The 27,348-nt window shown below is 33.5% G+C and overlaps 1 protein-coding gene across 6 annotated transcripts; it reads right to left on the reverse strand.

Annotated features, from left to right (window-relative positions):
• Positions 1 to 27,348, reverse strand: ABCA1 (ATP-binding cassette A1). 6 transcript variants are annotated; one of them, XM_022910918.2, is made up of 40 exons: positions 27,069 to 27,328; positions 26,875 to 26,954; positions 26,603 to 26,771; positions 25,820 to 25,899; positions 24,954 to 25,170; positions 24,273 to 24,502; positions 24,088 to 24,148; positions 23,834 to 23,920; positions 22,105 to 22,337; positions 21,904 to 22,018; positions 21,721 to 21,810; positions 20,334 to 20,554; positions 20,140 to 20,252; positions 18,721 to 18,827; positions 17,714 to 17,776; positions 16,471 to 16,557; positions 14,837 to 14,935; positions 14,563 to 14,747; positions 14,032 to 14,086; positions 13,861 to 13,932; positions 12,490 to 13,188; positions 12,134 to 12,312; positions 10,416 to 10,626; positions 9,368 to 9,451; positions 7,878 to 7,919; positions 7,703 to 7,799; positions 7,007 to 7,131; positions 6,813 to 6,917; positions 5,597 to 5,743; positions 4,481 to 4,729; positions 4,252 to 4,387; positions 3,859 to 3,938; positions 3,644 to 3,751; positions 3,059 to 3,209; positions 2,378 to 2,514; positions 2,227 to 2,301; positions 1,819 to 2,122; positions 1,433 to 1,566; positions 387 to 445; positions 1 to 292 (listed from the first exon to the last, which is right to left on the reverse strand). In XM_022910918.2, exons 1-40 carry the CDS (start codon positions 27,153 to 27,155, stop codon positions 208 to 210), a joined length of 5,658 nt encoding a protein of 1,885 aa, XP_022766653.1. In that variant the 5' UTR covers positions 27,156 to 27,328; the 3' UTR covers positions 1 to 207. The 6 variants fall into 6 exon arrangements, 5 of the variants coding, with proteins under 5 accessions (XP_022766653.1, XP_022766656.1, XP_089609749.1 ...); XM_022910921.2 differs by having other exon boundaries at positions 12,490 to 12,612; positions 27,069 to 27,323; XR_016333227.1 differs by having other exon boundaries at positions 251 to 292; positions 387 to 482; positions 27,069 to 27,348.

Consider the following 27,348-nt stretch of genomic DNA (forward strand, 5'->3'; position numbering starts at 1 on the left):
TTGTAAAATTATATTTCTTTTGAATTAGATAGGCAAAATTTACATTTCAATGTGCTCTAGTTTTTGCAATAATATATATTGCCTGCTTTTTATTTTTACATTTTCCCTGAAAATCTTATACAAAGAACAAGGGAGAAGCTTAACCAAATGTGACCCGTTTTAAAAAAAAAAGGGTCATAAATGTAAAGATGCACTAATGTTTTTGATCTATCCGGAGTTAGCTGCAAAATGGTTGAATATAGTTTCAAGAGTTGATTGGCTGATACTGTATTCGGCTATGCTCAGTTGATTTCTGATAAAAAATTTTAAAAAATCAGTATCATTGTAAAGTCCCTTAAAAAAATTATAGAAAGAAAAAGGAAAGGCAGTTAAAGAGAGATGCTAACCTGTTTCTCTCCAGGTGCCCGAAAACATCTGCAAGTGAGAGACCCTCCCTATATGGCAACTGCAACAAAATTCTGAATCGGTTACTGTCACTCAAGCTAAGATAAGAAAAACAATGTTTCAATTACACCGAAAAACCCTATAGCGGCAATAATGTAGAAAAAATTGATTATATCAACCTACAGTGATGTAGAAGATCAGATTTATGACAATGACAAATTCTTCTGCTTCATCTAGGTACAATACTTGAGAATTAATTTGGCATATGATATGAGATGTAGAAAACATTGGATTCTGGATTGTTATACAAGATACGAGAATTAATTTGGCTTATGATAACTTATGAGACTGAAGTGACACATTCACCCCATTATATTTCAGCGTTACGAAAGGCCTACAATATTTTGCGGGGTAAAGATTGTATAAGATGTACTTATCTCAAGTAAAGGACAGTACAGCAAAGGCAATGGAGTCATGAAAGGCCTACAATATTTTGCAGGGTAAAGATTCTAAAGGATGTACTTATCCCAAGTAAAGGACAATACAACAAAGGCAATGGATCTCATTTTCCTAAAATGCAAATCTGTAACTGATAATGGATCCTGTACTAAAAAAAATGAATAGACTTTGAAACATAGTAACAAGGCGTGTCACATGAACCCATTATAATCTTGCTGATGACAGGCCCCAGGCCAAGCACCCAAGAGAAGCTTCAGCTTCTTCATGGGTTTATCATGGTCTTTGGCCATGTGATATATGAACTTATTTCCTCATCATCTCCTATAAGCTTCATTTTATTTAAGAAATGTAGGTACCATAAAATTAAACACAACTACTATTTTGATTAGATACAGAGCTGAAATATCTCATGTTTAATCTGACATGACTCGCTTCTAGTGCAAAAAATATAGCACAAATCAATAGTGATTAGACCATAGAATTACTCCCAAATCGATCAAACAATTGAAAATTCATTGAAAACTAAGGGATTATTCTTACTTAAAAATTAAGGAGGGCATATATAGCTGTAAGTAGCTATGAATGTTACCTGATATTTAACACTTATTCCATTGCACCCGTTGAAAGTTGCACCAGGAAATGAAGATACCATAAAAGAATCAATGGCTGCAAACTTCTCTCTAGCTAACCACCACTCAGAAAATATTGGCAATGGTATACCCCCTAGAGAAATTCATACAATAAGCCAAAAATGCTATAAGAAAGAAAATGTAAGCAACAATGGGGAAACGATAACATGATTAAAAATGTCATTGCCCTTATGAATTAGAAATGTCTTGTTTTATTCCTAGTCTTTGTGCAATGCAAGTTCAAATTTGTGATAAGAAACTTTTTTTCACATCTTCTATTAAATGCAAAAATTGCATCAGCAGTGAATGGCTATTAAAATAAGCAACATCAGTAGATCACTTATACCGTCTCGAACCAACTGCTCTGATAACTGTTCACCAAAAAGCCCATCAGAAACCGGTCTAGAAGAAATAAGAGTCTTTATTCTTTCTTCATTTCCAAGCCAACGTCCTACAACAATTATCATCTCCTTTGACAAGCTAATTTCTGCTACTGATGCATTTTCAGATGTAATGGAGTCAATGCCCCCAATACAGACTTCAAGGTCATCTAGTAGGCTTCTTGGATGGGAAGGAATGTCAAAAAGCCGTTCTTGAATAATGCGGCAAAGATTTTCCAAATCAGCAGAGCTCACTTCAGTGGGTTTGACCTGATTGCAGGTGAAAATTTCTTACATTACGAGTGTTTGAGTGTATTAAGTTGGAATATTAAACACTATTAAATCAAATAATGACATCATATTTAACTACATACCTCCAGCTCAAGATGATTTCCAAACCTTGTTTTCAAGTGCTGGGGACTTCCAATGCACCTTAGCATGCCTCCAACCTAAATGGAAGACAGTGCACTTTAAGTGAATGCCAACAAGTTGCTTAAGTTTTTAGAATGGGAGGAACAATGATACCATTATCCCGATTCTGGTGCATAAAGCTTGGGCTTCATTCATGCTATGGGTAGTAAGGATCACAGCTGTCTTTCCTTGTCTGGTTGATAGGCGGGATATTACTTCCCACATGAATCTTTTTGCAATGGGATCCATACCTATAATAGTTGATAATTACTAACTGCTATGAAGCAAGGAAAGCTCTAAATAAAATATCTTACATTTCACATAACATGCCCTTCTAAGACAACAATCAGCTAGAATTTAATCAAAACAAAACTCTTGAACAACACAGAACAGACTAGAAAGGCATGGCTTTCACACGAGGGATGAACAGTTTTTACAGTGACTGGTAGCTCTGAAACTCAAAACAAGCAGCACGTAAAAAGAACTAAAAATAATGCATTGAGAATTTGAGATTAAAAATTTCTAGGAGCTTTAGAATAAAATCATGCATAAATTTTGGGAAGAACCCTCAACCATTTGAGAAAAAGCAAACCAACATGCTTACAACATAGCAAGGAAACCAAGCCAACATCGAAGCTTGATCACAAGATCTATAAGCTATTAACATTCTAATGTCTAAAGATATAAACTATTTTCTATCATTAAAGAAAAAATGGCATATACCATAGAGATCTGCATATAAAACATTTATCAAGTCCTTCCAAGAACTCACAAGTTTCCGCAACTTGTGCATACCTGTGGATGGCTCATCAAGAATGACAATTGGAGGATCTCCGATCATTGCAATTGCGACAGACAATTTACGCTTGTTTCCTCCACTAAGAGTGTATGATGGTTTGTTAGCATGCTTTAGTAAGTCAAACTCTAGCAGCTTTTCCATAACAACCTGCCAAAACAGTTCCATGCATCATGTGGTCATTACTGCATTAAATTAATACATAGATCCTAACATGCTAACTGGTGTCACCACATATTGTTTAAGTGGGGGCTTATTACAGACTTATAATCAGATCAAACCTCTCAAATTATTGTCTACATTGAATACTACAAACTACATAATTCTTTTTTATTTATTTATTTGTTTGGATAATTGATGATACATGGTTCAAGGAGTTTATGTGAAAGAACTTGAACTGTCAATCAGAATGGAGTACTGCAACTAAAACAAAATCATTTAACCATATATTCTGCTCCTTCAAATAAAGGGAGAAAGGCAGTACAGCTAGACAACTCATTGGCTAATAGTCAATCCTCTCAAATCAAATAAAACTAGAACCCCTCTAGTATAATGATTAGAATAATTATGATAGATACACATACGTCATTTATTCTGTAATCTGTAACTCCTTTTATTCTTGCATAAAGTTCAAGGTGCTCTTGCACAGTAAGATATTCCAATAGAGCATCAAACTGAGGGCAGTACCCAATCTGCAGATGATTCATGAAATAAAAGAAAATAGTTAAATGCTTTTTGATGAACCATCCAGTCATATAGATCAGTCATAAGAGTAAAATAATAAAAGAATATAACATACATGGCGACGGGCAGCCTTTGGATTTGAAGATATATCTTTGCCAAAAATAAAAGCAGTTCCTTCAGTTGGAGATTCTTCTCCTATGAGAGGGAAAAGAAAAACAAAAGATATGGTTCAGATGGACTAAAATCTTACTACAGTACAATATGTAAAACAGAGTAAAGTTCTCATGAAGATTCATGAACCAGGTGTTACATAATGCAGCACAATCTAAGAGAAAGAAAATTATAATTAAATTATTAACAATTATGGAGGCTTAGTCATTCTTCATGAATTTCATTACTCCACAATATTGAACCAATACATTCACAAAACAATCTGGCATAAACTATGCTTATTTTGGACTGTTCTGCATAAAAATATTAATGTCTAAGCTGGACAGTAGCAGAATACCAGTTAGCATTGACAGAGTGGTAGTTTTCCCAGCTCCATTTGTTCCCAAAAAGCCAAAACATTCTCCAGCACGAACCGAGAAAGTTAATGAATCTACAGCAACTTTTGCACAGTAATGCTTTCCTCCAGGATACACCTGAGTTTGGTTGATAAATGTTACAACTAAGCAATAATAAGAGAGCCAGAATGACATGACTAAAATCAAGGACAGTAGAGTCCACGGAGATACCTTCCGAAGATTACGCAGGAAAATAATGGTATTGTCAATGGAACCTGAAAGAACCCTTTGTCTTTCTGCTCTTACATCTATGTCTTCATCAAGGTGAACAGCCGTTTCAGAGGAAGATTTTAGAAAAGGTTCTAAAACAGAAGCATCACCCTGAAAATTTTTTCTCCTCCACTTTATAAGTCTTACTGGAGTCAATTTACAAGTAGGTAAGAGTTCAAGTCCAAGCGTCAGAAGAAAGTAACAAATGGCCTGCCACACAAAGAAAACTGAATCAGATCCAAATCAGCCCATTTTCAAATTGTACCTAATGAGTAAAATGGTAAGCGGTAACTAATGCATAATGCATCCATTGATATGCTTATTGAGGACCATGTCCAGAGGCAAACTTCACCACCAAGGTGGGATGTAGCAATAAGAGGAAACAATTTCTGCACTCCTTCATGTAACTTAAGCAATTTAGTCAATTTTCCTGCATAGTAAAAAAAATGGCATCCTGCAATTTGTACTCTCCTTTTGAAATCTGAATCCCCTAGAGCAAAGGAAGCTTCTAGCCTAAGCAAAACCGAAATAACTAGTTATATCTGGCTTGAAAAGGAGCTAACAGATAAATGTTTCTTTATACAATATTAAACCACTTACATAAGTTTCAAACTGCACATTTAGCTGCAACCTTTTAAGGTTATAATTGTTTAATCAAGAATATCATGCACTCCCCTCTCCTCATGCATTAAAATTTTCAAAGATCTCAGGTTACTAGACAATGGTTTTTCTCCATTATTACCTTCTATCAGGAGTGATAAGCAATCAATGCCAGGTTGACAGTCCAAATTAGCCAAGAATAAAGAGACAAGTCTGTTGTTTGAAACTCCATGTTACAGGAAAATCAAGATAAAGCAAATGGCTAGTTCTAGTACTTATACAAACAACTCCTCGGAGAAATAAGAAAAAGAATTTTTTAATCAGAACAAATATGGGATTCAAAAAGGAAATTTCAATTCTCAACATGAACAACTCAAAACTGTATTCACAAAGGACTTCCACTTCTGACATGGTAAAGATGATGATAAGCATAATAGCAGACAATAATCAAGCAGAAGGAATACGAAAGATAATAACCTCAACTCCAAGATAACAAATGGAAGCACCAGTCACATTCCAATCAAAAACCCCATCACTAGACTTATCTTTCATCCCTTGCCGAAGAAGAGCCAGTGAAGCAAGCCCATCGGCAAAACAAAACCCAGGGGATAATCTGAAGAAATTCTGTAGCAATACATAATAACTTAGTCAAGTCCACAGATACTAGCAACAAACTTGCAGCACATGGAACAATGATAAATAACAACATCGGTTATTGGCCAATTTCAGAAATTCCAAACATTTGAAAGATGCTATAGCAGTGTTAATTTTCTTTAATGCCAATAAATATATATTCTTGTGAGACAAACAAAGGCATTGGAACAGTCCTAGTCATTTGGGACTATCAATAGCATCAAATTCAATTTAAAATACATAAGCAAGTTCTTACAAGTTTCAGAAATTATTCTTTAAAAATGTAGCTGGGACAACAGAGTTTTTTTCTAAATTTCAAGCATTAGGTAGTGCACACTGGATGTTCTACAGGGAAAGGAGAAGGAGGGGTAGAGGGGGTGGAAATCATGTGGGTATCCAGAAATTAAAGTATGAAAAGATACTCTAATGAGTGCTCAAATCAGTCTTTCATCTAATCCATTATTCATTTAATTTTATCCACTTTCTTCAATGGCCCTGATTAATTAGTTCCTGATAAATATTTTGACCAACATTTGGAACGATTTACTTTATAGAAGCAGCATTGATGTGGTATTATATCATACCATAATCCATATTTTCACAAGGTTAGATCTTTTCTCTTTAAGAGAGAATTCCAAAAATTGCCACTAAACTTGTACTTGAAACTAATGAGTTTTAGCATACAAAATTGCTGAATTATTGTTGACATGAGAGAGAATGAATTCCAAAAAAAAAAAAAAAAGAATAAAAAATAAGAAAAACAATGATCTTGAAAAGCCTGTGAGACACTGTGAATTTCCACAATTGAAAAGTTTAGTTTCAATACTTCATTAACATTAAAAAAGTGACACTATAACTAAACTTGAAAGTTAAGATTCGCCTCACTAACTCAATGTACGGTTATAACAATCATGCTGGCCTTGATGATAGAAAATTATTGATGTAGAGGAAAAGAAAACCTTTAAAGAAGGTTACTTTTTGATTGCTGTGAAACAGAGACCATCATAGAAACTGACAATCTAACTACTGAATGGTGAATGCTAAACTCAAGGAAACTAACCTTCAGAAAAGAATTTGCACTTGCAGTTGTCTTTATAAGCCCCATAATAAATGAGATAACCATGAGAATGAGTCCTGTGAAAAAGTGGATCAAGAGAACCACATTCTGCCAGCACAAGGCAAACGTTTATTTCAATAACAAACTTACAGCCTTAAATGCTGAGAATAAAGAACAAAACAAGAATGTAACCCTACCTGAGCCATAGCATGGTCAGAGAAGAAGAATGTAAGGCAATATGTTGATGCTGCAATTGCCAGGCCATACTCCAGAAACATGATGACTGTTGGCAAGAAACCTCTTCCAATGAATTGGTCAAGACCTAAAGACCCCAATTACATTGCAACTTAGAAAAAGCTTCAAAAGATAAAAAGAGGTAAAATAATCATTAAACAAGATAAAGCTGCATGACAAAGTGATGATATAAAAGGGAGAAAAAGCATAATTCATTCAGTCTCGTTATATATTGCATGAGTCATGCACTAAGTGTCAGGAGTCACAACCATATTAAAAGGTACTTAGTAGCACCTCCTTTTGTCACTAGAAAACTAAGGAATACTTATAATTAACTGTAACAAATTATCTTATGAATACTAGCCCAGCAACTTTGAGAAACAACTGCACATGATGTCCAAATTCCCAAACTTCCACGTCCCTAGGAAATGCTATGGACTTCAGAAAATGCAAAATGAAATAAGAGTACATCTTTCGTTAATTAATAGCAAAAATACATAATTCTGAACATTTAATTACTATCTCGGATATCTAGCAACTCCCAAAGCATTTGGAGGCTCAAAATGTTTAAGAAATGCATAACTGCGACTAACAATCAATAATATGAATATTATCCATGCGTGTGTGCTTAGTTGAGAAAATTTTAGTTAGGAATGTACCAAACACATAGAAGAGAATTATGGCAAATGTTGAAGGAAATAAGAAACTGATGAAGTCCCATATGTATGTTGAAACCCAATATGAAATTACAGAAACCTGAGAAAAAAATTTATGATGAAATAAATGTATTGTCTAAACAAATTTAGTTGGATTCTTGGGTAAAGTAAAACATACTCCGCTAATCAGTTGTTGGTGCTTAGCTTTAACTTCACGTTCCTGCATCAAATAAAAAGCAGAAATCATGGACAAACTTTGTTCCACAATATGCAAGTTTTCAGGTGGACCTGACTGCTGATATAAGCTTCAATGGCACATAATTGTCTATGGTACATATAAAGATGGGTGAATAAATTTCAATGCAAGACAAGGAATCAATTTGTGTCACATGAACTAAACAATTTCATCTAGAGACAAACAACATTTTATCGGCTATACATATAACTGAAAAAGATTTTTACTGAAGCATGAAACTAGTAATTGCAGGAAAGGACTGAACCCAGTAAACCTGCGATGATCAAGAGAAGAATGTATACGGGGAATATTACAGAGGAAGCCAAAGCAGAAATAAAAGAGCTTGACGGTCAAGTCATAGAAAAGGGTCCAATCCTCCTTACTACTCAAGACAGTTGTAATCAACATTTCTCCTAAAGAGCAGGAAAATCAAACGGGCACCCTTGGAAATTTGATGAGGGTATACGGACAATGGAATGCACAACCTATGGTCCTGACTCCTGGAACCATTTGAATTAGCCAAATGTTGCATCCATCCTATGAAATCTATAATTGCAACAAAATTTCAGCCAAAAGTAAAGAAAATTGGCTAATAGACTTTGGCCTAACCAAACCTTATGTTAAGCAGGAATGCAATGATTCAAACCATGATGATGTATTGGACAGAAAAGGCTTACTGCATGAATCTGGTACAGACGACAAGCACCCAAAAAAAGGAAAACTTATATTACAGGACCCAGAAGAGGAATATCAGAGAAGTATAAACAGGCAAAAGGTAAACATACTAAATAAAGGTTGAGAAAACATGAGAATGGAGCAATGAACTGCATATATTTGATGTGCCTGCATAAATGCTATGCACACGCTTCACTGTCTATTTTGAATGGAATGATGAAAAAGAAAGTTCTCTTCTCCTGCCATTCACTTTGGATTTCTTAATTTGTTTTCAAATCAAAACCACTTAATGAATTAGAAAGAGTATATAAAAAATAGACTCAGGTCATAACTTAGAAAATCAATCATCAAAGTACTTCTATGTAGACACATCAACATATCTGTAGCCTGACAGTTAAGAGACAAGGTAACCTGGAAAGAATAAATAAGGGAACAACATAACTGACCATTAAACTTTAACATAACATATATGAACAAACCTACCACTCTGAATGAAGTTCCCTCAATAATGAGCAAGTGAATTTTTTGTATTAATATGAAATATCAAGAAAGTTGCTCATCTGTTTCTTTCTTTTTTTCTTATTCTTATATCTAATTGCTAAAGAAAAATGAGCCAATAAAAGGCAGGGTCTAACTGAAAGCAAACATCTTTGTCTTTCCACATTTGCAATTAACTGCTGCTTATCAAGAATAACAACCAAGTATTTTATGATGCTACAATCATGTAATAATACTCAGAAAACTACCTAGGATTATACCTTTACAAGGGGAACAGCAAATGAAGCAGGAATGAATGAGAAGGCTATGTTAACAATAATTGCAGCAGAGAATGCATCCAGATCCTGCAAATTTCAGATAAGAATTCAAAGTGAATATCCAGCAGGAGTTTTTGAAAAAAATGAAAGAAACAAAATATCAATGAGCAGCTACATTGCTGTTTAGAAATTAAAATATATGTTAAAAACTGCAAAACAAAGACACTGAGGGCCTTTTTATTTTTTTAAATGTTTTTGGTGCTTTAGGCAAAGTTGCAAGCATGTAAATCATTACTTCGATGCAAAGCCCACATGTATTACATAGAAGAAAGATGCTTGTCTTAAATCATCAAAGGTACAGAGTGGCTCAGGGTATGACATCCCTATCCATAATTGCACTTTCTGGTACTTGTACTTCTGCCAGAAAGGTGGCCACTTAACCTGTCATACAATCTAAGCCTAAATGATAACCCCTCCTCTCCCCCTCCCCCTCTTGTTAGAACCATTATGTCCATTCTCAGGAAAGTTTATTAGACCTCCCACTTTTTTCTCCCTTGGTAATTCCTTGCAGTATTTGTCAATATTAAGTTGGCGCAAAACAAAAATACCAACATTTTCTTTAATTTGTAATTTTGAACAGAAAAGAATTTACCCTACAACATCGCAAAGTGTTTACATGAATATTACAAACATCTTATACATTTTTTAAATGGCTTTATCATCCCGCCCAACTTTTTCTCACATAGGTATACCTTGTCAATATTAAGATGGTATAAAACAAAATTATTAAAATCAAGCAAGAATGTCATGACATCCATCCTAAAACCAATTAGAAACAGGTAGAGAGATCTCTGTTATGTTTAAACATGTAGGGTACCCTAAACTTAATAACTGCAGAACTTATTTTAATGAGAAATTAACAAGAAATACCACAGGATGTAAACATATGTCAAAAATGCAACCACATGTTTAGATCTTTACTACACTTATAGGATGACTTACCATGTTTTGTAGCTGGATTATTTATATTAATAAGAAGTGAGAATCGTACATGTCGTTGTAACCGCTGGCTTTTTGTCATTGGAAGAGGGTGATTACGAGTTTGAATTGTCATATTTTTGTCGTTAGTAGCAAGCCTAAGAATCGCAGAGTTCATCAAGTTGATAAAGGTTGGAGCAGCATGCTGACAAGAACAATTGTGCAGTACATTATACCCCAAACTCCCATCATCATACTGGTCATCCATCACAACTGCTCCATACCTACCCAAACATTCATAAAAGCAACTGTGATATTAAAAAAAAAAAAAAGTAACATACATGCTTAAAGTAAGTGATTCGAATTCCAGTTGTTTTCATCACAATTAGAATACTCAAACATGATGAAAGAAACCACGGGAAACAAAAGTTTTAGGCACATTTTTCAACCTAAGATAGAATAGGCTGAAACCAGAGCAAAAAGCATAGATTAATTAATCCTTACATGAAGAAAAAGAGAAAGGCATGTGATAATGATTATTGTGGCATAAATCAGTTAAAATCACTAAAATAATGTGCACAGACAGATAATGGTAAAAGAACCCAACTCAAAAACAGTCTTCATCGAACTATGTGGGCATGGTTATACAATTTCTTTTCTATGGTTCTTCTGTATATAGAACAAAATCCTCCCTATGCCACATGCGACAAAGTCCTTTTCACCTAGTTTGCTTCATCTCTTAGATTTGCCATTTCTGTGTCATCTACTTAAATAACGTAACTCCTTTATCCTCAAACTTGCCTTACTAAATCTACAAATAACTGCTAGATGATTCCCACTTATTTGGTATCCACTCCACTTTCCAACCCATTTTTTCATTCGTTATTAAACACTTTACTGCCCAAACGAAGCAAAACCTAAAATCCCGGTTTTTATCAACACTGCACATTTTGTGAAAATATACTCGGATAACCAACTTAGAACAGAAGTCATTCCACCACATTAAATAAACAATTCCAGACATACAAAACCCTTTCACATATTTTAGGGTCCAGTTGATTTTAAAACATCTAATAGATTCTACTTACTCATATCCTTATACCAAGTATCAATTCTCAATCACTATTTGGGTATATTTCCAGCTTAACCCCTAAGATGCAATAACCAGATATCAACCACAGCCTTAGTAGTACTATCAAAAGTTTGTTGCCTCAACAGGCTTCATGCATGCATCAAATGCTTTGAGAAGCACCTTTGGAATATTTTTAAATTGATAGTACCACTTTAAAAGATATATAATTCAGAAATTCATTTAAAAAACAAAAATGGGACAAACAGGCAAATGTGCTACCACTTTGAGATATAGAAAAATATGAGCACAAAACATACCATTCCACACCAATTAAATCATTATGAGGCTACTGGCCAAAAAAAAAAAATAAAAGCTTGAGATGTCTAACAACAAATAGAAAAGTCTGTGCTGTATGATAATGAGGCAATAAAAATAGATCTACAGCATTGAAAACAAACATCTTAAAACAGATCGAACAATAACAAATTAAGGCTTTTATTATGGATTACTAACCAGAAAGAGAGATGAAATTGAAAAGCTACAAATAAATAAATGTGGACAATATGACAAACAAAAGCTTTTAGCAGGGCATAATCATGTAGAGAAATGGACTTTGAATGCTACAAATAATTCAATGCTTCTCAGACAATCTTCTGCCATTTTGAGAACAGTAGAAATAACAATAAAAGTAAATAATTTAGTAATTAAGGCAAATCTACCTTGACTGATATGATTCATTAAAGCTGGACATTAGAAATTCACTCATTGAAAGTAAAACTGGTCCCAAAGCTGGTCCTGCTGCCTCAACAGCATCAGCTAAAGCCCTGTCTGAATCAGGAAATTTATATGCAGTCTGTTTAAAATTTTGAATCCACCCTCCTTCAATATATTTTGTTACCTGCAGTAGACAGCATTTTGAGAGAGGAATAGTTCCTTTCTTGTGATATCATTTATCAAAAGAAGCATGATACCAAAAGTATCATGACTTTTAGCAGTATACAACTCTGGTCATGTTAATGAAATCAGAAAACAGAACTTGCGACTAGAAAAATGTAAAAAACAATGAATAACAAACCTCTTTTGCAATAGGCCAGGATAGATCAAAAGGAATTGGTCCACCACCACCAGAACCACTTAAAAGAGGATTAAAATGTGAAGTGGTGAAAGACACAGACTGCTGATCAGGATGTGGCTTAAGCTTGAGAAAAAGAAGACCAAAAAACAGGAAGATCACAGGAATCAAAAGCTGGAAAACAATTGTTTTGTGGTCTCTTCGAGCAGAAGCTGCCCTCTTTATAAGTAATGCCCTAGAATGTTGCCAAAACATTGACCTCGAAATAATGCAACAGCTGCAGAATTGCATACTTAAGAAGTGCATGAAACTTATAAATGTAGCAACAAACAAACCACAAATTCTCGTCACAATGGAGTACATGACCCCAATTATCTTTTTAAAACTTCCCAAAAGCTTAGCATGTGAAATTTTTTTGGGCACTGGCTCATGAGAAGGCTTTGAATCCAGTGAAACAAAATTATTTCCCTGTTTAACAGATTCAGCTTCATCAAACTCACAACCTGCAACTCTCAAAAACACTTCCTCCAAAGTTGTAACAGATATACCATAACTTTCAATGCCAAGATAATTATTATCCTCGCTAACTCTTGTTTCTGAGTTAGAAACTGATCTTCCTATGCAACTTTCAATTTCCCTAAACATACTTTCAAAGGCTGATGAAGATGCTAGAGGAAGCTTGAAGGAAATTTCAGTTCCAACCTATAAGACAATTAACAATTATATTACACAATATACAACACATATAATTTCAGACAACCTTTTTTTACCAGAACTACAACATGGATAATGAATTCTAAATCATGGGTCACTTTCACTCTGTTCATAATTATGGCTAGCTGTAGTTTCCTTCTATTTCTTCACCTGTTTACACTTTTTTGCTGGTATAAGATAGAACCAGCATTACAAAAACTTCATATTTAATATGTTTTCAAGGCAAAGAAAGACTATAACTGCAAGAAATTTTTATTAAACCCATCTCTGAGCCTTTGAAAATTTTACTGAAGCAAAAATATATGCTATAATAAGCAAATCACACTATTTATGAAAAGTATCTCTTATTTTTTTTGCTTTTACTTTTTTCCAACCTGCCTTTTTTACATGTAAAACCAAGACATTACACACATTCAGTAACAAACAAAAATGTAAACAACAATCAAAGCTAATATCTATTAACTCCAAAATTATTCAAAGTCATTGAGGAAAAAACTACCCGCAAAAAATTGACAAGAAAAATAAAAAAAAAAAAAAAATTCAGCCCTTTACGTATTAGAGATGTTGATAGATTGGATGCTACTACAGATGAATACTCCTTAGATTTAACATTAAACTGATTTAAAAGAAACACAATGAAGTATAAAAGCACATGAATACCTCGCTTACACAGGTTGCTGATGGTATATAACGGTAAACAATATCAGCAGCTACAGAAGCAGTTGGTGCAGACTGAGAGTAAAATGAATAATCAGACCACCAAGGATGTCATGAAAATACATTAATCTTTGAACAAAATCATAAGAAAAATAAGAAGAAACAGAAGCTAACCTTCACTAATGTAAGAGTGTAGCCAACCCCATATTGATGCTTCAAGAAAAGGGAACTGTTCAAAAATAAGCATTAGAAATTATGGAAGCAATGTTAAAATATTTCCCAGAAAATAAAAAAAAAAAGAAGTAAAATCTTGTACAATTTTTTTAGCCTATAACCAAATGTAAAATCCCACAATCTAAAAGATGGATTTCCATGAATTAAGGGGGAGAAAAACAAAGGAGAAAAAAAGGTAATGAGACAAAAGAACTTTTTTTAATTTATATTTTGGTTGGAAGAAATCCAAGTCTTTAGTGATCCTTCACCTCAACAACTCTAAAAATGTCAGCACAGTATTGCAGAAGTCTACAAACTCCTAGACATTGTAATAAATTCAAATTCATTTCAGAAGCAAGAGTATGAATTATACATATATGTTATTTAGTTTTGAGAAAATGCAATTCTAATGCCTGATTTCTGATTTCTTTCAAGAATAACTTTCAAAAAAACACGTCTTATGTATAAAACATTTGGTTAACAAACATCAACCTTCCACAGCATTTCAAAGAACCATCAGCCATGATGGCTATCCGATCCCCAAGTTCATCAGCCTCATCCATTGAGTGGGTTGTAAGTAATATTATCCTACCCTTCTTTATTTTTTTTATTAACTGCCAGGTCAAACGCATTGAATATGGATCCATTCCACTACTAGGTTCATCAAGAATAATAACCTGTGATAAGAACAAATGAAAAACAAGAATCAACAAAGACAACTTCCAGAATCAAGAAATATTAATAGCGACCTGGAACATTTTCACACCTTACTATTTCCTATTAATGCAATTCCAAGAGATAATTTCCTCTTCATACCACCAGAAAGGGCCCGCACCACAGTGTGCAGTTTATCTGCTAAACCAACCTGACCATAACAATAGAAGTTAAAAATGTAACCATTCAAGGGGAAATAATAGATAGATAGATGTACACACACACACACACATATATATATAAAGAGAGAGAGAGCATGTGACAGGTCCTCTGGACTTCAAGATTGAGACAAAGAAGCATGTAAGATATTTTTTGCTTTTATTAAACGATTCTAAAACAAATTTTCCATAAGATTCAATTAACATTTTTTCCAAAAGACTGGCATGTTTCTGTTATGCATAACCCTAGAATTTTTACAGAACACATGTTGTTAAATCAAATTGATTGGTTCAGACCCTATAATATTGAACACTTCATTTTCGGCAAGTCTCAGAGTCCAGAAATACACATTCCGTACAAGGTAAGCCAGGTTCCCTCCATTCAAGTAATACCAATGATGCATATAGAATCTGAGCCCAATAAAATTGTGATAAAAAACTATTGTGAGAATTAGGTACTCACCAAATAAGAGAAAAAAATCACAAAAAAAGAGTTGGAAAAAAAATTATTCACTACAGAGATAAACAACTTAATGAACCATACATGAAGTTTATCATGTCAATAAAGAGAGCAAACCAACCTAAATTAAAATAAGCCAATCATTTTACTCATACCTAACAAATACAATTGACATTGCTAAAACACCTAACAAAAAACAGCTAGATACCAATTGAAAATAATGGAAAGACCCTATTGGAATCTATATTGGAATATAAGGCAACAACAATTCTTGAAATTCACAAGGTCAGATAACACTACTTAGTTTTCCTGACAACCCAATATTAACAACTTAGACAAATAGGCTTACCACGGTAAACAGTCAACAACTACAATAAAACAAACAACAGTCAACAAATAACAATTGAGGCAACAAAGAACATAAGCCCCAATGCCATGCTAAGGCACCTAACCTAAAACCAATTAATTAAGGTGGAGGGATCTAACTTAAACATAAGGCTACACAAAACCTCAAACTTTACCAAAACGGGCAAACACCACATGATAAATGCACAGCTCAAAAACACCCAAAGCTTACAGACCAAAAATCCAAAACAACCTAAAATGAACCAATTAAATCAAAACTGTTATGAAAGCTAATTGACCTAATATTAGGCTGCATTTGGAAACTTAAATTTTGAAGAAGGGATTTGGATTTCAAATTGTCTAAGAGTTGGAAACAGAAACCAATAAAACATGATTTTCTTGATATTTTCAAATTTATGGATTTGCTAGATCTCTATTTAGAGGTGCATTTGAGATACTGTAGTGATTTATGGACTTCAAAATTTATCCACTTATACCCTCTCAAATACATAGCTGCATTGAATCCTAAATAACTTTCAGATGATGTCCATATTCATCACTCACAATCATCCAACAAACCAAACACAAATGCATTGTCCCAAACATAGAATTATAGATTTTCAAAATAACAGATCTGCTTAAGCTGCATCAAAAACAAACTAATGATTCAGAATATCAAGTGAAGATATGCACACAAATTCAGTAAGGTAGACACGAACTTACTTCATCCACCATCTCAGTTATAGCACTCTCCAAAGTATCCTCCTTCACACCCTTCAATATGGCAAACATTTCCAAATGCTCTCTGACCTGAAAATGGAAATCAACAAAGTCAAACTTTGCCACTTCAGATCACCATAGTTACCAATCAGAAACTTTAAATGTAGAGATATAAAGAAACTAGAACAAATTTGGAAATCCAGATTTTTTAGAAGGAAATTGTTAACCAATGCCTAGTAGCACTGGTTAAGGTGATATTTAAGGAAAGAAAAGTACAATTAATGCATTGGTTCATATTGAATTAGTTAAAATTAGTGTATTAAATGCAAAAAATTTTCCTAAAATAGTAATTAAATAATTTTTTAACTAGTGCCCACCCATTAACCACACCCTTTTAAAAAGAAGAGAAAGTAAGTTTTTGACTATCACAAAATATTGGCAACAGGGTTAGGGCTATTTTACAATAAATTACTCTAGTTACAAAATTTAAGCATGCTAAATTCCATAGACAGCATCAGAAGAAGGCCTACAAAAACTGTTACAAGGGGCTTCTAGCATAGAGTGTACATATAACGTGTAGACCTACATGCTCAACTCTTCTTTTTGCCACAAATACCTATGTTGGACACTTATCCAACACCTCAAATGGACACTGCTACAGGCCTCGACCCTCCAACTATAAGTGAACACTTAGAAAAACTTGAATGCTGGACACCTAACCATGTTCAACATTTAATCCAGAGTTCGAACAACATAAACATAAACCTGTATGAGTAAAACTGAGAGAACAAATGCACATTTGTGCACTTATTTATGGATGTCCATCTGCAAATCAACATGCATGACAGATCTTACAAACAAAATGATCACCAAGTGACTTAAAATATTTCCAGTACCATCTGATAAGTAATGAAAGAAAATGAATAAAAAATGAATAAAGTTTGAGATGAACCTGCATACAAACATACAAGATTACAAAGCTTTTCCTAGGAATGAGAAAAAGGATGTAGCATGCCAAGTAATAAGATGTGAAAGAAAAACTATATCAAGTAGACGTATACTAGAATAGCCTCCTTGTGGCAGAAGCTCATTATCATCCACCATACAAACCAAAACTTCCCTTGAAATAACATTCAATATTTTGAAGTGCATTTAGAAAGCTAAATATAAAACAATTTAATTAAATAACAAATACTACACATTTAATTAGGTACAAATTCAAAATTAAAAGATGCTTCTCCCTTACAGTCAATTCAGGGAAAAGGATATCATTTTGTGGACAGACCCCCAACTCCTTACGTATCTCATCCTACAGCACACATTCATAATAATAACAACATTAGAAACATAATCAGTTTTTAACAGCAAAAGAAACAAAAGAGATTGGGAAAAGAAGAATGAAGCAGGAAAAAAAAAGGGGAAAAAAACCATTTCTAGCAGTAATACTTAAACAGCTTAAAACTTAATTAAAATCAGTAAGTCAAGAATTTGATATAGCTTATGCACCATATGTCATAAAGCTACAACAAACTCAAGTTACTTGAGACAATCTCAATGTCCATGCATTCACTAAACAGAAAAGAATAAAATGCATAAAAACAAGCCAGTTGCAGGTGCATGTAAAAGAGAGAGACAAAGAGAGCTATTATTATGCAAATCTCAAAAGAGCCTAAATTTATCATACTGCCAAAAAATTTTGCGAACATAACACGATATCAGCTTAATTTGATACAATAAAAGAAAGTGGATCATCAATGGATACAAAACCTCCTATTCATACCTGAGTGACTACCAGTCCTGTTCGATATCAAACTCTAATAGGAATATCAGCAAGTTAGTTCTAAATTCCAAACTTGACAATAAAAAACACAAAAGTGAGGCGAAAGGTGGAATACACTTGGTGAATGTTTCAGCTTCAACAATATTAACCAGGATGATATATAAGAAAATTACAAAAGCATTAATTTTTAATGCTTGTTGACTCTTAAAACAAATTGAACACCTCAAAGTGAGATGCAAATGAATAGATGTTGACTTAGAATAGTCTTTCTAATTAATAGACCAGATCAAAATATACCATAATGCAGCACTTACAAGCCACTGTGCCACCAAGGACAACTATAAACAGATTGGGAAGCATGCACTACACAACCCACAAGAGCTATATACAGAAAAACTCCTTTCCAACTACTAATCAAGAAGGCATACAATATATTAACATGTTGAGGGCATACAATGGAAAATACAACATACCATGTCTGTTAGAATGCTTTTTCCGAATACCAAAGCATCCCCTGAAGTTGGGGGAAGAAGGCCAACAAGCATGGATATTGTTGTACTTTTACCAGCTCCATTATGTCCTTCAATATAACAGCATAAAATCAATTGACAAACCAAAATTATCCAGTTAAGAAGAAAAAGAAAGAGATTTTTCTTTTTGATGGACCGAAATTTAATAAGACTGCAAATATTCCAACATGTCAGCAATAAAGAAGCAGAAGCATAGCCGCAATCTTTTTTTCTGGACTTTTGTACTTCTTCCAGCATGTATGTAGTTTTAAAAGTGTACAAATATAAGGAAACACAATGTTTCGGAATTCTATAAAAAAAAAAAAAAAAGAAAAGAAAACTTGGAAACAGGTTAGGGGTTGATAGAAGTTTGCTAACTTTTCTATCATTTTCAGGAAAAAAAAAAAAAAGGTTACAGATTGTAAAGCAATATTAGCTCATCCAGTAAGACAGTTCTTTCTCAAGTACCAGAAATAAAGTCAGCATTTCCTTTTATAAATGATGCAGTCAAAGTTGCTTCACTCAAGTCAAAGTTGCTTCACTCAAGTTCAAGTCCCTGATAGAAAAATTGTTCTAATGAAACATCAACTTGCAATACCGATGTTCAGCTCATAGAGGTGCCTCTTTTTTGTGGACCAAACAAAAACAAGATGCAATTACTAATGAAATACCCAATTGTAAAGGAGTTTACACTTCTAAAAACTTCTTATGCCAACTAAAACACACATTTAACAGTCCAATTTTAGAAGTCACATCATCAAATGCAACATTGAGATTTCAAATGTCTTCATGTCTATATATATGGACATGATTTCTTATTCATGCTACCAAAAGGAATGCTGATATAAAAAAAGTCATAAAGAAGAAAGGCAAGATCTTACGTAGAAATGAACTAAAGCATCATATCCTCTTTAAAGAATATATATATATATATATATATATATATATATATATATACACTAACATATAATGTAGCCAATGAGTTGATCTCTCACCAACTTGTTCTCTTCTCGTATAGAAAACTCAGATAACTTTTAAATGTTTTAATGAAATTACTCACATACCCGTCAAATGCAAGTGCTGGCTATGGTAAAAATATATATGATTAAACAGCCTGGTTATCAAAGGTTTTTTCTTCTTAAAATCCCATCCATTGGCTTGGACAATAGGAGGCAGCCCCCACCACCACTCCTAAACTTAGTACATTTCAATAAACATGGCCATAAACATAGCAAAACCTTCAAGAGCTAATGAGAAGAACCAACTTTAGGCTATTGGAATTTCAACAATTGGTTCCAAAAAATGAACAAAAAAATTGCAGTGGAGGGTTGGGAAGACCAAAGAGGTGAGAGATATTGAGGTGTGAAAGTATAGCATACTCACCAAGAAGAGCTAGAATCTGGTTTTCATACAAGGTGAGCTGTAAGGAGTTAACAGCACAGCACTTCCCCTTCTTAGTGTCATAAACCTTATGCAGGTCCTTTATTTGGATACATCTGCATGTCAAACATGATATTTGAAAGGCAAAACCAATTAAAATCAACAAAAAAGAAGCATACTAGTTTCAGTAAATGTACCTGCCATCAATCTCTTGTTGCTTCATTTCCAAGCTTATTGCTTCCAAAGCACCTCCAGACATACCCTTTCTAGGAAAGGTACTCTGCCTTTTGGAGATTGTATCATTCATTTTTACTTCATAACTGGAAGCATGATGTTTTATGGTACTTTTCTTTTTCCAAAAGCATTTGTCAAATATAAAGTTCCAAGGATAATGCAATCCATTTTCACCGGGAACAACCTGATCCAAGGAAGATTTCAGCACATTTCATGCACAAAATACTCTAGCAAAGGCAGACAAGGCATAGTAACCTCATAGAATCAGACATATTTCCATGTAAGATATTAGTCAACCAAAATTAACCATGAGAATACTTTAGTTCATAAAGCTGCTTTATTAAGCAATTAAATTAAATTAATTGCGACATCATAGAATATTGTAAAAGATACTAGGTCTGAAGTGTTGACTTTTAAGGATTCTAAATAAAAGGCATAAACTAGACAGAAAATACCTGATGCATATAGTAAATAATAATAATCCCTTTTCAGGATCAATTGTTACAACTTTGGAACAAACCTAATCTCCGTCAATGACAAAACTCAACAACAAAACTTCATCTGGCACCCTGTCAACTTGAGAAAGACACTATCTGGACAAATATATTGCAACACAAAAAATTATTGTTGGAGCAAATGGTTTGATTCGATGAGAACAAAACTCTCAACGTGATACTAGTTTAGTTTGTGATTTGTGCAGGGTTTAAACTCATTCAGTATTTTGATTTGGATAATGTGGCAAGATCAGTAAAAGATAGCTTGTCCATTTAAAGGTTTGATTTCATTATTCGTAACAAAGAATTTCTTTGTTAAAAGTTCTTTTGACATATACCATCCTAATATTCACTACTATAAATAACCTGATATTGAGGCTGAATATTATGTTATAAAGTATGAATAACCTTATATTTCCTCCGGATTTGAGAAAATGATAAACAGGTACTGAGAAGAACCAGTTGTCACTAACCAGTGTAATTGAAATTTTCCAACCATCACGATTGAAAGCCAAAAAGGTTCTCTTAACTTGACATTTAACATGACAATAACTTATTCATTTAACATTGCAAAACACTTCAGACAACTAATAGATTATTGAATATTGGATTTATGAATATTTGAGTTACAAGTTACTTGTTCTACATCAACAAGGTTTTAACTCTGTTATCAGCAGAACTATAACCGAAAAGGTTTCCTATATAACAAGAGCAATTCTCCCACTTTTTCTCCATTATATGCATCATAACAATAGAAGAGACCATTATAACAAACAGTATAATTGGATACCAGTTAACAACTAAAAACCCTTTAAGCAAAAGAGAAAAGAAAAAATTAGGCTTTTAAAAGATATACCTTATCTAGGTAGAGACCAACTGCACAGTACAGCAAAGTGTCAACCAACATCATTAAAAGGCAAACCAAAAAGTTCACTCCAGATGATCCCTACATCAACGATTGTTTAAGAAAAGTTTAAAAATAAAAAAGAATCTAAATAAGCTAACTAGCAGCAAAAAAATTCCCTCATACAGAACATACTCGCCATATGTTGCTCCAACGAAGCCCTACATGAGCACGTTCATAGTCAGCAAAATTAATTGATCCAAGAGCAAAGGCCGTGGGGGAGAGAAAAGAGGCAATGACCTTTAATGACCTGTAATAAAACATGCTAATTGAAATCACAACAATTTGAAACAAATTATCAAAAGAATAGGATCTGTCCATTGCACGAGTACTTACATAGCAACTGCCTCATCATTGACAGTGTAATAAGGAAAGAAGGCCCCAAGAAAAGAAAGAGTTCCAACTGCAACAGCAGTCTTTGCTCGTGTGAAGAACGTAGAGATCAAAAATGATAGCATGATTGCACTGAGTCCGAATACAAAGAAATACACGAACACTACTGTCTTATCACTATACTTGAAAAGGTTATCCATGGTACATGTTGTAATGATCACAGATGAAAAAGCAAACTGCAAATGGAATCAAATTAAATCAACATGAGAATCCCAGAAGTAATGATCCCCAACCCAAGACAACTCATCACCCACTACTTCATTTTAGCACACATAAATAAAAAATTAGCAACTAAAAGAAACGGGTTCTTAAGTCATGAAACTAATGATATTAATAAAAATTTCTAAGCATCTGCTGTCTCTCTAGCAAGGTAGGTGTAGATTTACAAAAGAAAAACTGAACTAACAATTCCATAGCATAACTGAACTACAGAAACATATTTGATACATGGTTGTTCAAAATCATAAAAGAAGCTTAAGTCAAATAAATTCTTTCCAATTTTTAACCTAAATGTGTTGTACAGGAATATATTACAAGCCTCCTCCCACTGCTGCCACTTTCTTCCTTTTCTTTTCTAATCAACCACCAAAAATCATTGCTGAAGCAAGACTGACAACATCAAGAGCAACTCCCAAACCATCTACATGTTTTCTTATACTGCCACCATTATAGTAAAATTTTTGCAACCCATATCATATACCAACTCCTTCACAAGACAGATTTAATAAATCTACAAAGACACCATCCAGCCTGCAAGTAGTATTACTAACAATATGGTAGTAGAAAACCAGGGTCAACTTCATCTAGGTTCAGGAGGCTGTAGGTAGCATGATGGCTATTTAAGAAACAAAATCTACTTTCCGGACAAAAAATATGAAAGCAAGAATAATGTCCCTAATAGGTTATGCAATGAAGAGGTTCTCATCATTGAAGCAGCTCTGTTACCTTGACCCTAACGTCTAAATCTGAAACTAAGAAAATGCACAAATAACCAAAAAGTTAGACATCTTTAATTACAGATTAAAAAGAAGACAGGACAAAGCCTTCATGAAGTATAAGTTAAAAAGAGTTCAAATTTAGATGTATGCTACTGCACACAGCATATTGCATACTAAACATGAATTAAGCACCATTCTGTAGATCCACTTCAACCTGCCGAATTCCAGAAAACACATACAGCATTCTTGTCTAAATTAAGGTATTTACTAATTTGGACATGTAAAGATTTCATAATATCACATTAATCAATATTAATTGTGACAGGTCCTATGGAGACACCAGTTAAGTCCATGAAGCAGTCACAAATACAGTGTGGACAGGCCTTATGCATTTCATATTTCCCATTAAAAACCAAAAAAAGTGTCCCATTGGTATGACAAAGTTACTTTTCTTCCACTTAAAATGCTACAATTCAATATCAATTTTGATCAAATATTTGAATTAAATGTAGGAAATTAACACTTTATCTAATTTCAAATGAATCATTTGTCAATTTAATCCATTAGCACTAGATCCACACCAAATGCAGATCGTAGATTTCTAACCTAAAAGATTGAATCAAGAAAAAGTTTCAAATAGAAATCAAAAGAGGACTGCCTCACACTCCGTCAAAAATACAAAGAAAGGGAAAAATACAAGAGTATTCACTAGAAGTCCACAACCAAAAATTAACCTGAAAAGCATATGTAATGAACCAAGAGAGATGGAATATCCCATCTTTCAAACCCATCATGTATAGACCTTCTCTTATCTTCTGCTCCTGAAACATTAGAAAAGGAAAATTATTTAGAGATTAGGAAAATAGAAAGAACAAACTTCTTCTATATGAAAACATAAAATATTGAAAACAAATAGAAGCAAAATTAACCAAAAATGTATAAATGTGTTAGACATGTAGAAATTATAATTGTTATAGTCATTATAAACCTTCTCAAACACAGTATAGCTGATCAGGCGAGAGATTGGATAGAGAAATCCCAACAAATACCTGTTAATTCCAAAGGCAGGACAACAAAAAACAGTTTGCCAACATGTTAGCAGTGGAAATACCCTTTTTAATGTAAAATTAATAAGGATCAATACAGAGACATTAATGATCAAGAGGAACATACAACAGGCCCATGACACTCTTAATGATGGACTGGAACTCATCATCCGTGTATTCTCGAGTTGGGAAGGGAACTATTCTTACAATTGAAGGGCTATACTGCGTCCAAGGTAACTCAAGGGATGATGTTACACCGGTTGAGTTCAATGGTATAAGTTCTATATTTTCACTGGCAATGCCAGTTTCTGTTTGCTGGGCAGCAAATATGATAAAAGAATCTAGCACCTGTTGAAGCTGCAGTAAGTAAAAAAGTATCATCAACAAGAGCAAGACATACTTCATCAAATTTGGGATGATAACTGGAGTAGATGACCTTCATTTCACAGTGAAGAGAATTTTGAAAAAAAAAAAAAGGAAAACGAATACATGAAGCAAAATCAGAGAACTCATACTACATATAACAAGAGGGGGGACTCAATGAAGTACAAATTCTACAAAAAGAAATAGAAATAAAGACAACATTTGAATATTAATACATACGATGCATATGGTATGCACATTAAAATAACTATTATCTTGTCTTTCAAATTTATAGTTTGAAATAAAGAAAAAATCCATCATTCAGTTTTCATCAACCCTAAGGATAAGCATAAACTGAGAAAAAGAATATCAAAAGAAAAGCCATAAACCTAAAGAAACAATTGTGCAATACAAACACTATCAGGAAGGAACTATTGGTTCATACCGTCAAAAAACCACTGATGCTGTATTGCATTGTTGGGATGTTATTAACACCCAATTCCAAGTCATTCAGATAAGGGCCATTAGTGTCCATGATACTATTAACATCAGGAAATCCAGAGAAAGCCCATGTGTGATTGAGGCGAATGCTATAATCAAACAACTGAGGACCTTGATGATGAAACACCACTGCTCCCTTAATTTTTGGATTAGAGCAATTCCTAGGCCAAGATAAAATCAAAATTAAACCAAGTTTATTTGTGCTATGTACCATTCTAAGAGTTCTCATAAAATTATGCTTCTCTTATAAGATAAAGATATTTTAGATTATGAAGGGCATCCAATGTATACAAATGTGAAGAACAACAGAATACTTAAAAATGGAGCAGAGGGAATATAAGGAAAGATGAACAACAACACAATAGTAAAAACAACTTGTACACGTGCAATGTAGAACAAATAACTGTAAAGGTTTTCTACATCATCATTTTTTCTTTTTTGCAAAGCAAATAAAAATGAATTTTAACCACATGAATTTAAACAAATATTAAAAAAAAGGGGGAGGGGGGGCCAACACTAATGCAAGGATTTCAGTAACGCTCACACGGTATCATGAAAAATGTGTAAAACCATTTAAGATCTAATTTTTACCTAAATTCAAGTGTATGTCAACTTCCATCATAGAATTATTAATTACTAATTTGAAAGTCCTTCAAAGTTCTTGGAAAAGTCAATCTACCCAGTAGAAGTAACCAAATAGTATGTTCCCCATTTATTTCTCCTAAAATTGTTCATGACAACAATGAAGCACATAATAATATAACCAAGCTGCCCTCATATCATTACCACAGTAAAAAGAGTGTAACTTACTTGAAATCACAAGTACCATATAGATCTGACTGTATATACGTATCCAGCTCAAGCTCATCTTTGTATATTTTAGAAACTAGCTGCAGCCGGGAAACCAAGTTTCATGAGATTAAGTGATAAAAGTGCATGCAAAAACAGGGAAGTTGCTAATCACAGTAAGAGAGAAATTCAAAAAAACAGGGATAGTGGCTCAAATGCAACAGCTAAATTATAACTTCACCACAAGGAAGGATCAACAATGAAAAATAAATTTATAACCAACATTCAGAACACATTATGGCTTTTGATCTGCAACTGTAATATGAAAAACATTGCATTGACCTAGAAAAAAAAAAAAAAAAAAAGAGGAAACCAAACCACCTAGATATTTAAATTTCTCAATGATGTATTTCGTAAACATTAGAAAAAGCTCTGTTTAATAGTTTATATTTCTACTAGACTTTTACTTGAAACAAAAGTACATTCTGATATGGATGAAAATATTAACATTTTTTTTAATAACAAAAGATTAAAAATTTAACTTTCTGTTCAGAACAAAATGCATTATCTTACTTTTACTAAGAACAATGACATTCTAATGTGTTTTGTTTGATTACCATTTACCATTACAGTTCAGCAAATTTTAAAAGGTAAACAGCGAATGTATGAACCAAACAAAACCATAGGTAAATCACACTCATTGTATGACAGATAAACGAAGACAATCTCGAAAAGAAAAAACAAGAAACAGAACAAAATTAAAAATAATAATAAGAGTGAAAAATAAAAAAACCTAAAGGATACCTGCAATAAGGGAAATTTGATGGATATTAAGTTAATCATCATCCTTGTTTGTTGAGTATCAGGAGCAAAAGCTATAAACTCTCCTTTGGCCAACAATAATTCCAAAACTTGTTGGAAATTAGGGGATATACCTTGGCCTATCTCCACTAACATATCTTTCCTTATATACCTAAACCAATTCAATAACACTCAGTTCATCATAAAAAAAATTAGAAAGACCAAAATTTCAAATATATAAATGTAAAAACAGAAAGAAAAAAATTTTGACTTACGGTTGAGCCGGATGAATTTGGGTATCAACACGTGTTCTTATGCCTATTAGCAATAAAATTACGATTGTTGGAAGTAAAATCTGCAACAACCAACGAAAAAAGAAACAAACAAAGTTATAAAAAAAAAAAAAAGAAAGAAAGAAAGAATCCGAAAAAGAATTTAGAAAATATAAAGAAAAACGAAGAAGTAAAACCTCAGCAGCAGTGATAAAAGGGTGACGAATCTTAAGAAGCCAGTTTTTCTTAAGCATTGCTTTCACTTGCCTCTTCGAAGTCCCCATTTTTTTTTTAATTCTGAAGCTGGAAATGAAGATTAAACCTAAAGAAACAAAAAGGAAAGAAAAGAGAGAGGGTGGTGATGGAAGTGCGAAGAGGAGGTGGCAAAACTGAAAGGCTTGTATGGTTAGAGTGGCAACATCTGTAAGTTCGAAAGGAAACCGAGAAAAGGAAAAGTCAAACAAAAATCTTGCAGAG

Source organism: Durio zibethinus, chromosome 1 (genome assembly GCF_047325235.1).
Source record: "Durio zibethinus cultivar Kanyao isolate XHJ-2024 chromosome 1, ASM4732523v1, whole genome shotgun sequence".
Lineage (NCBI taxonomy): Eukaryota > Viridiplantae > Streptophyta > Magnoliopsida > Malvales > Malvaceae > Durio > Durio zibethinus.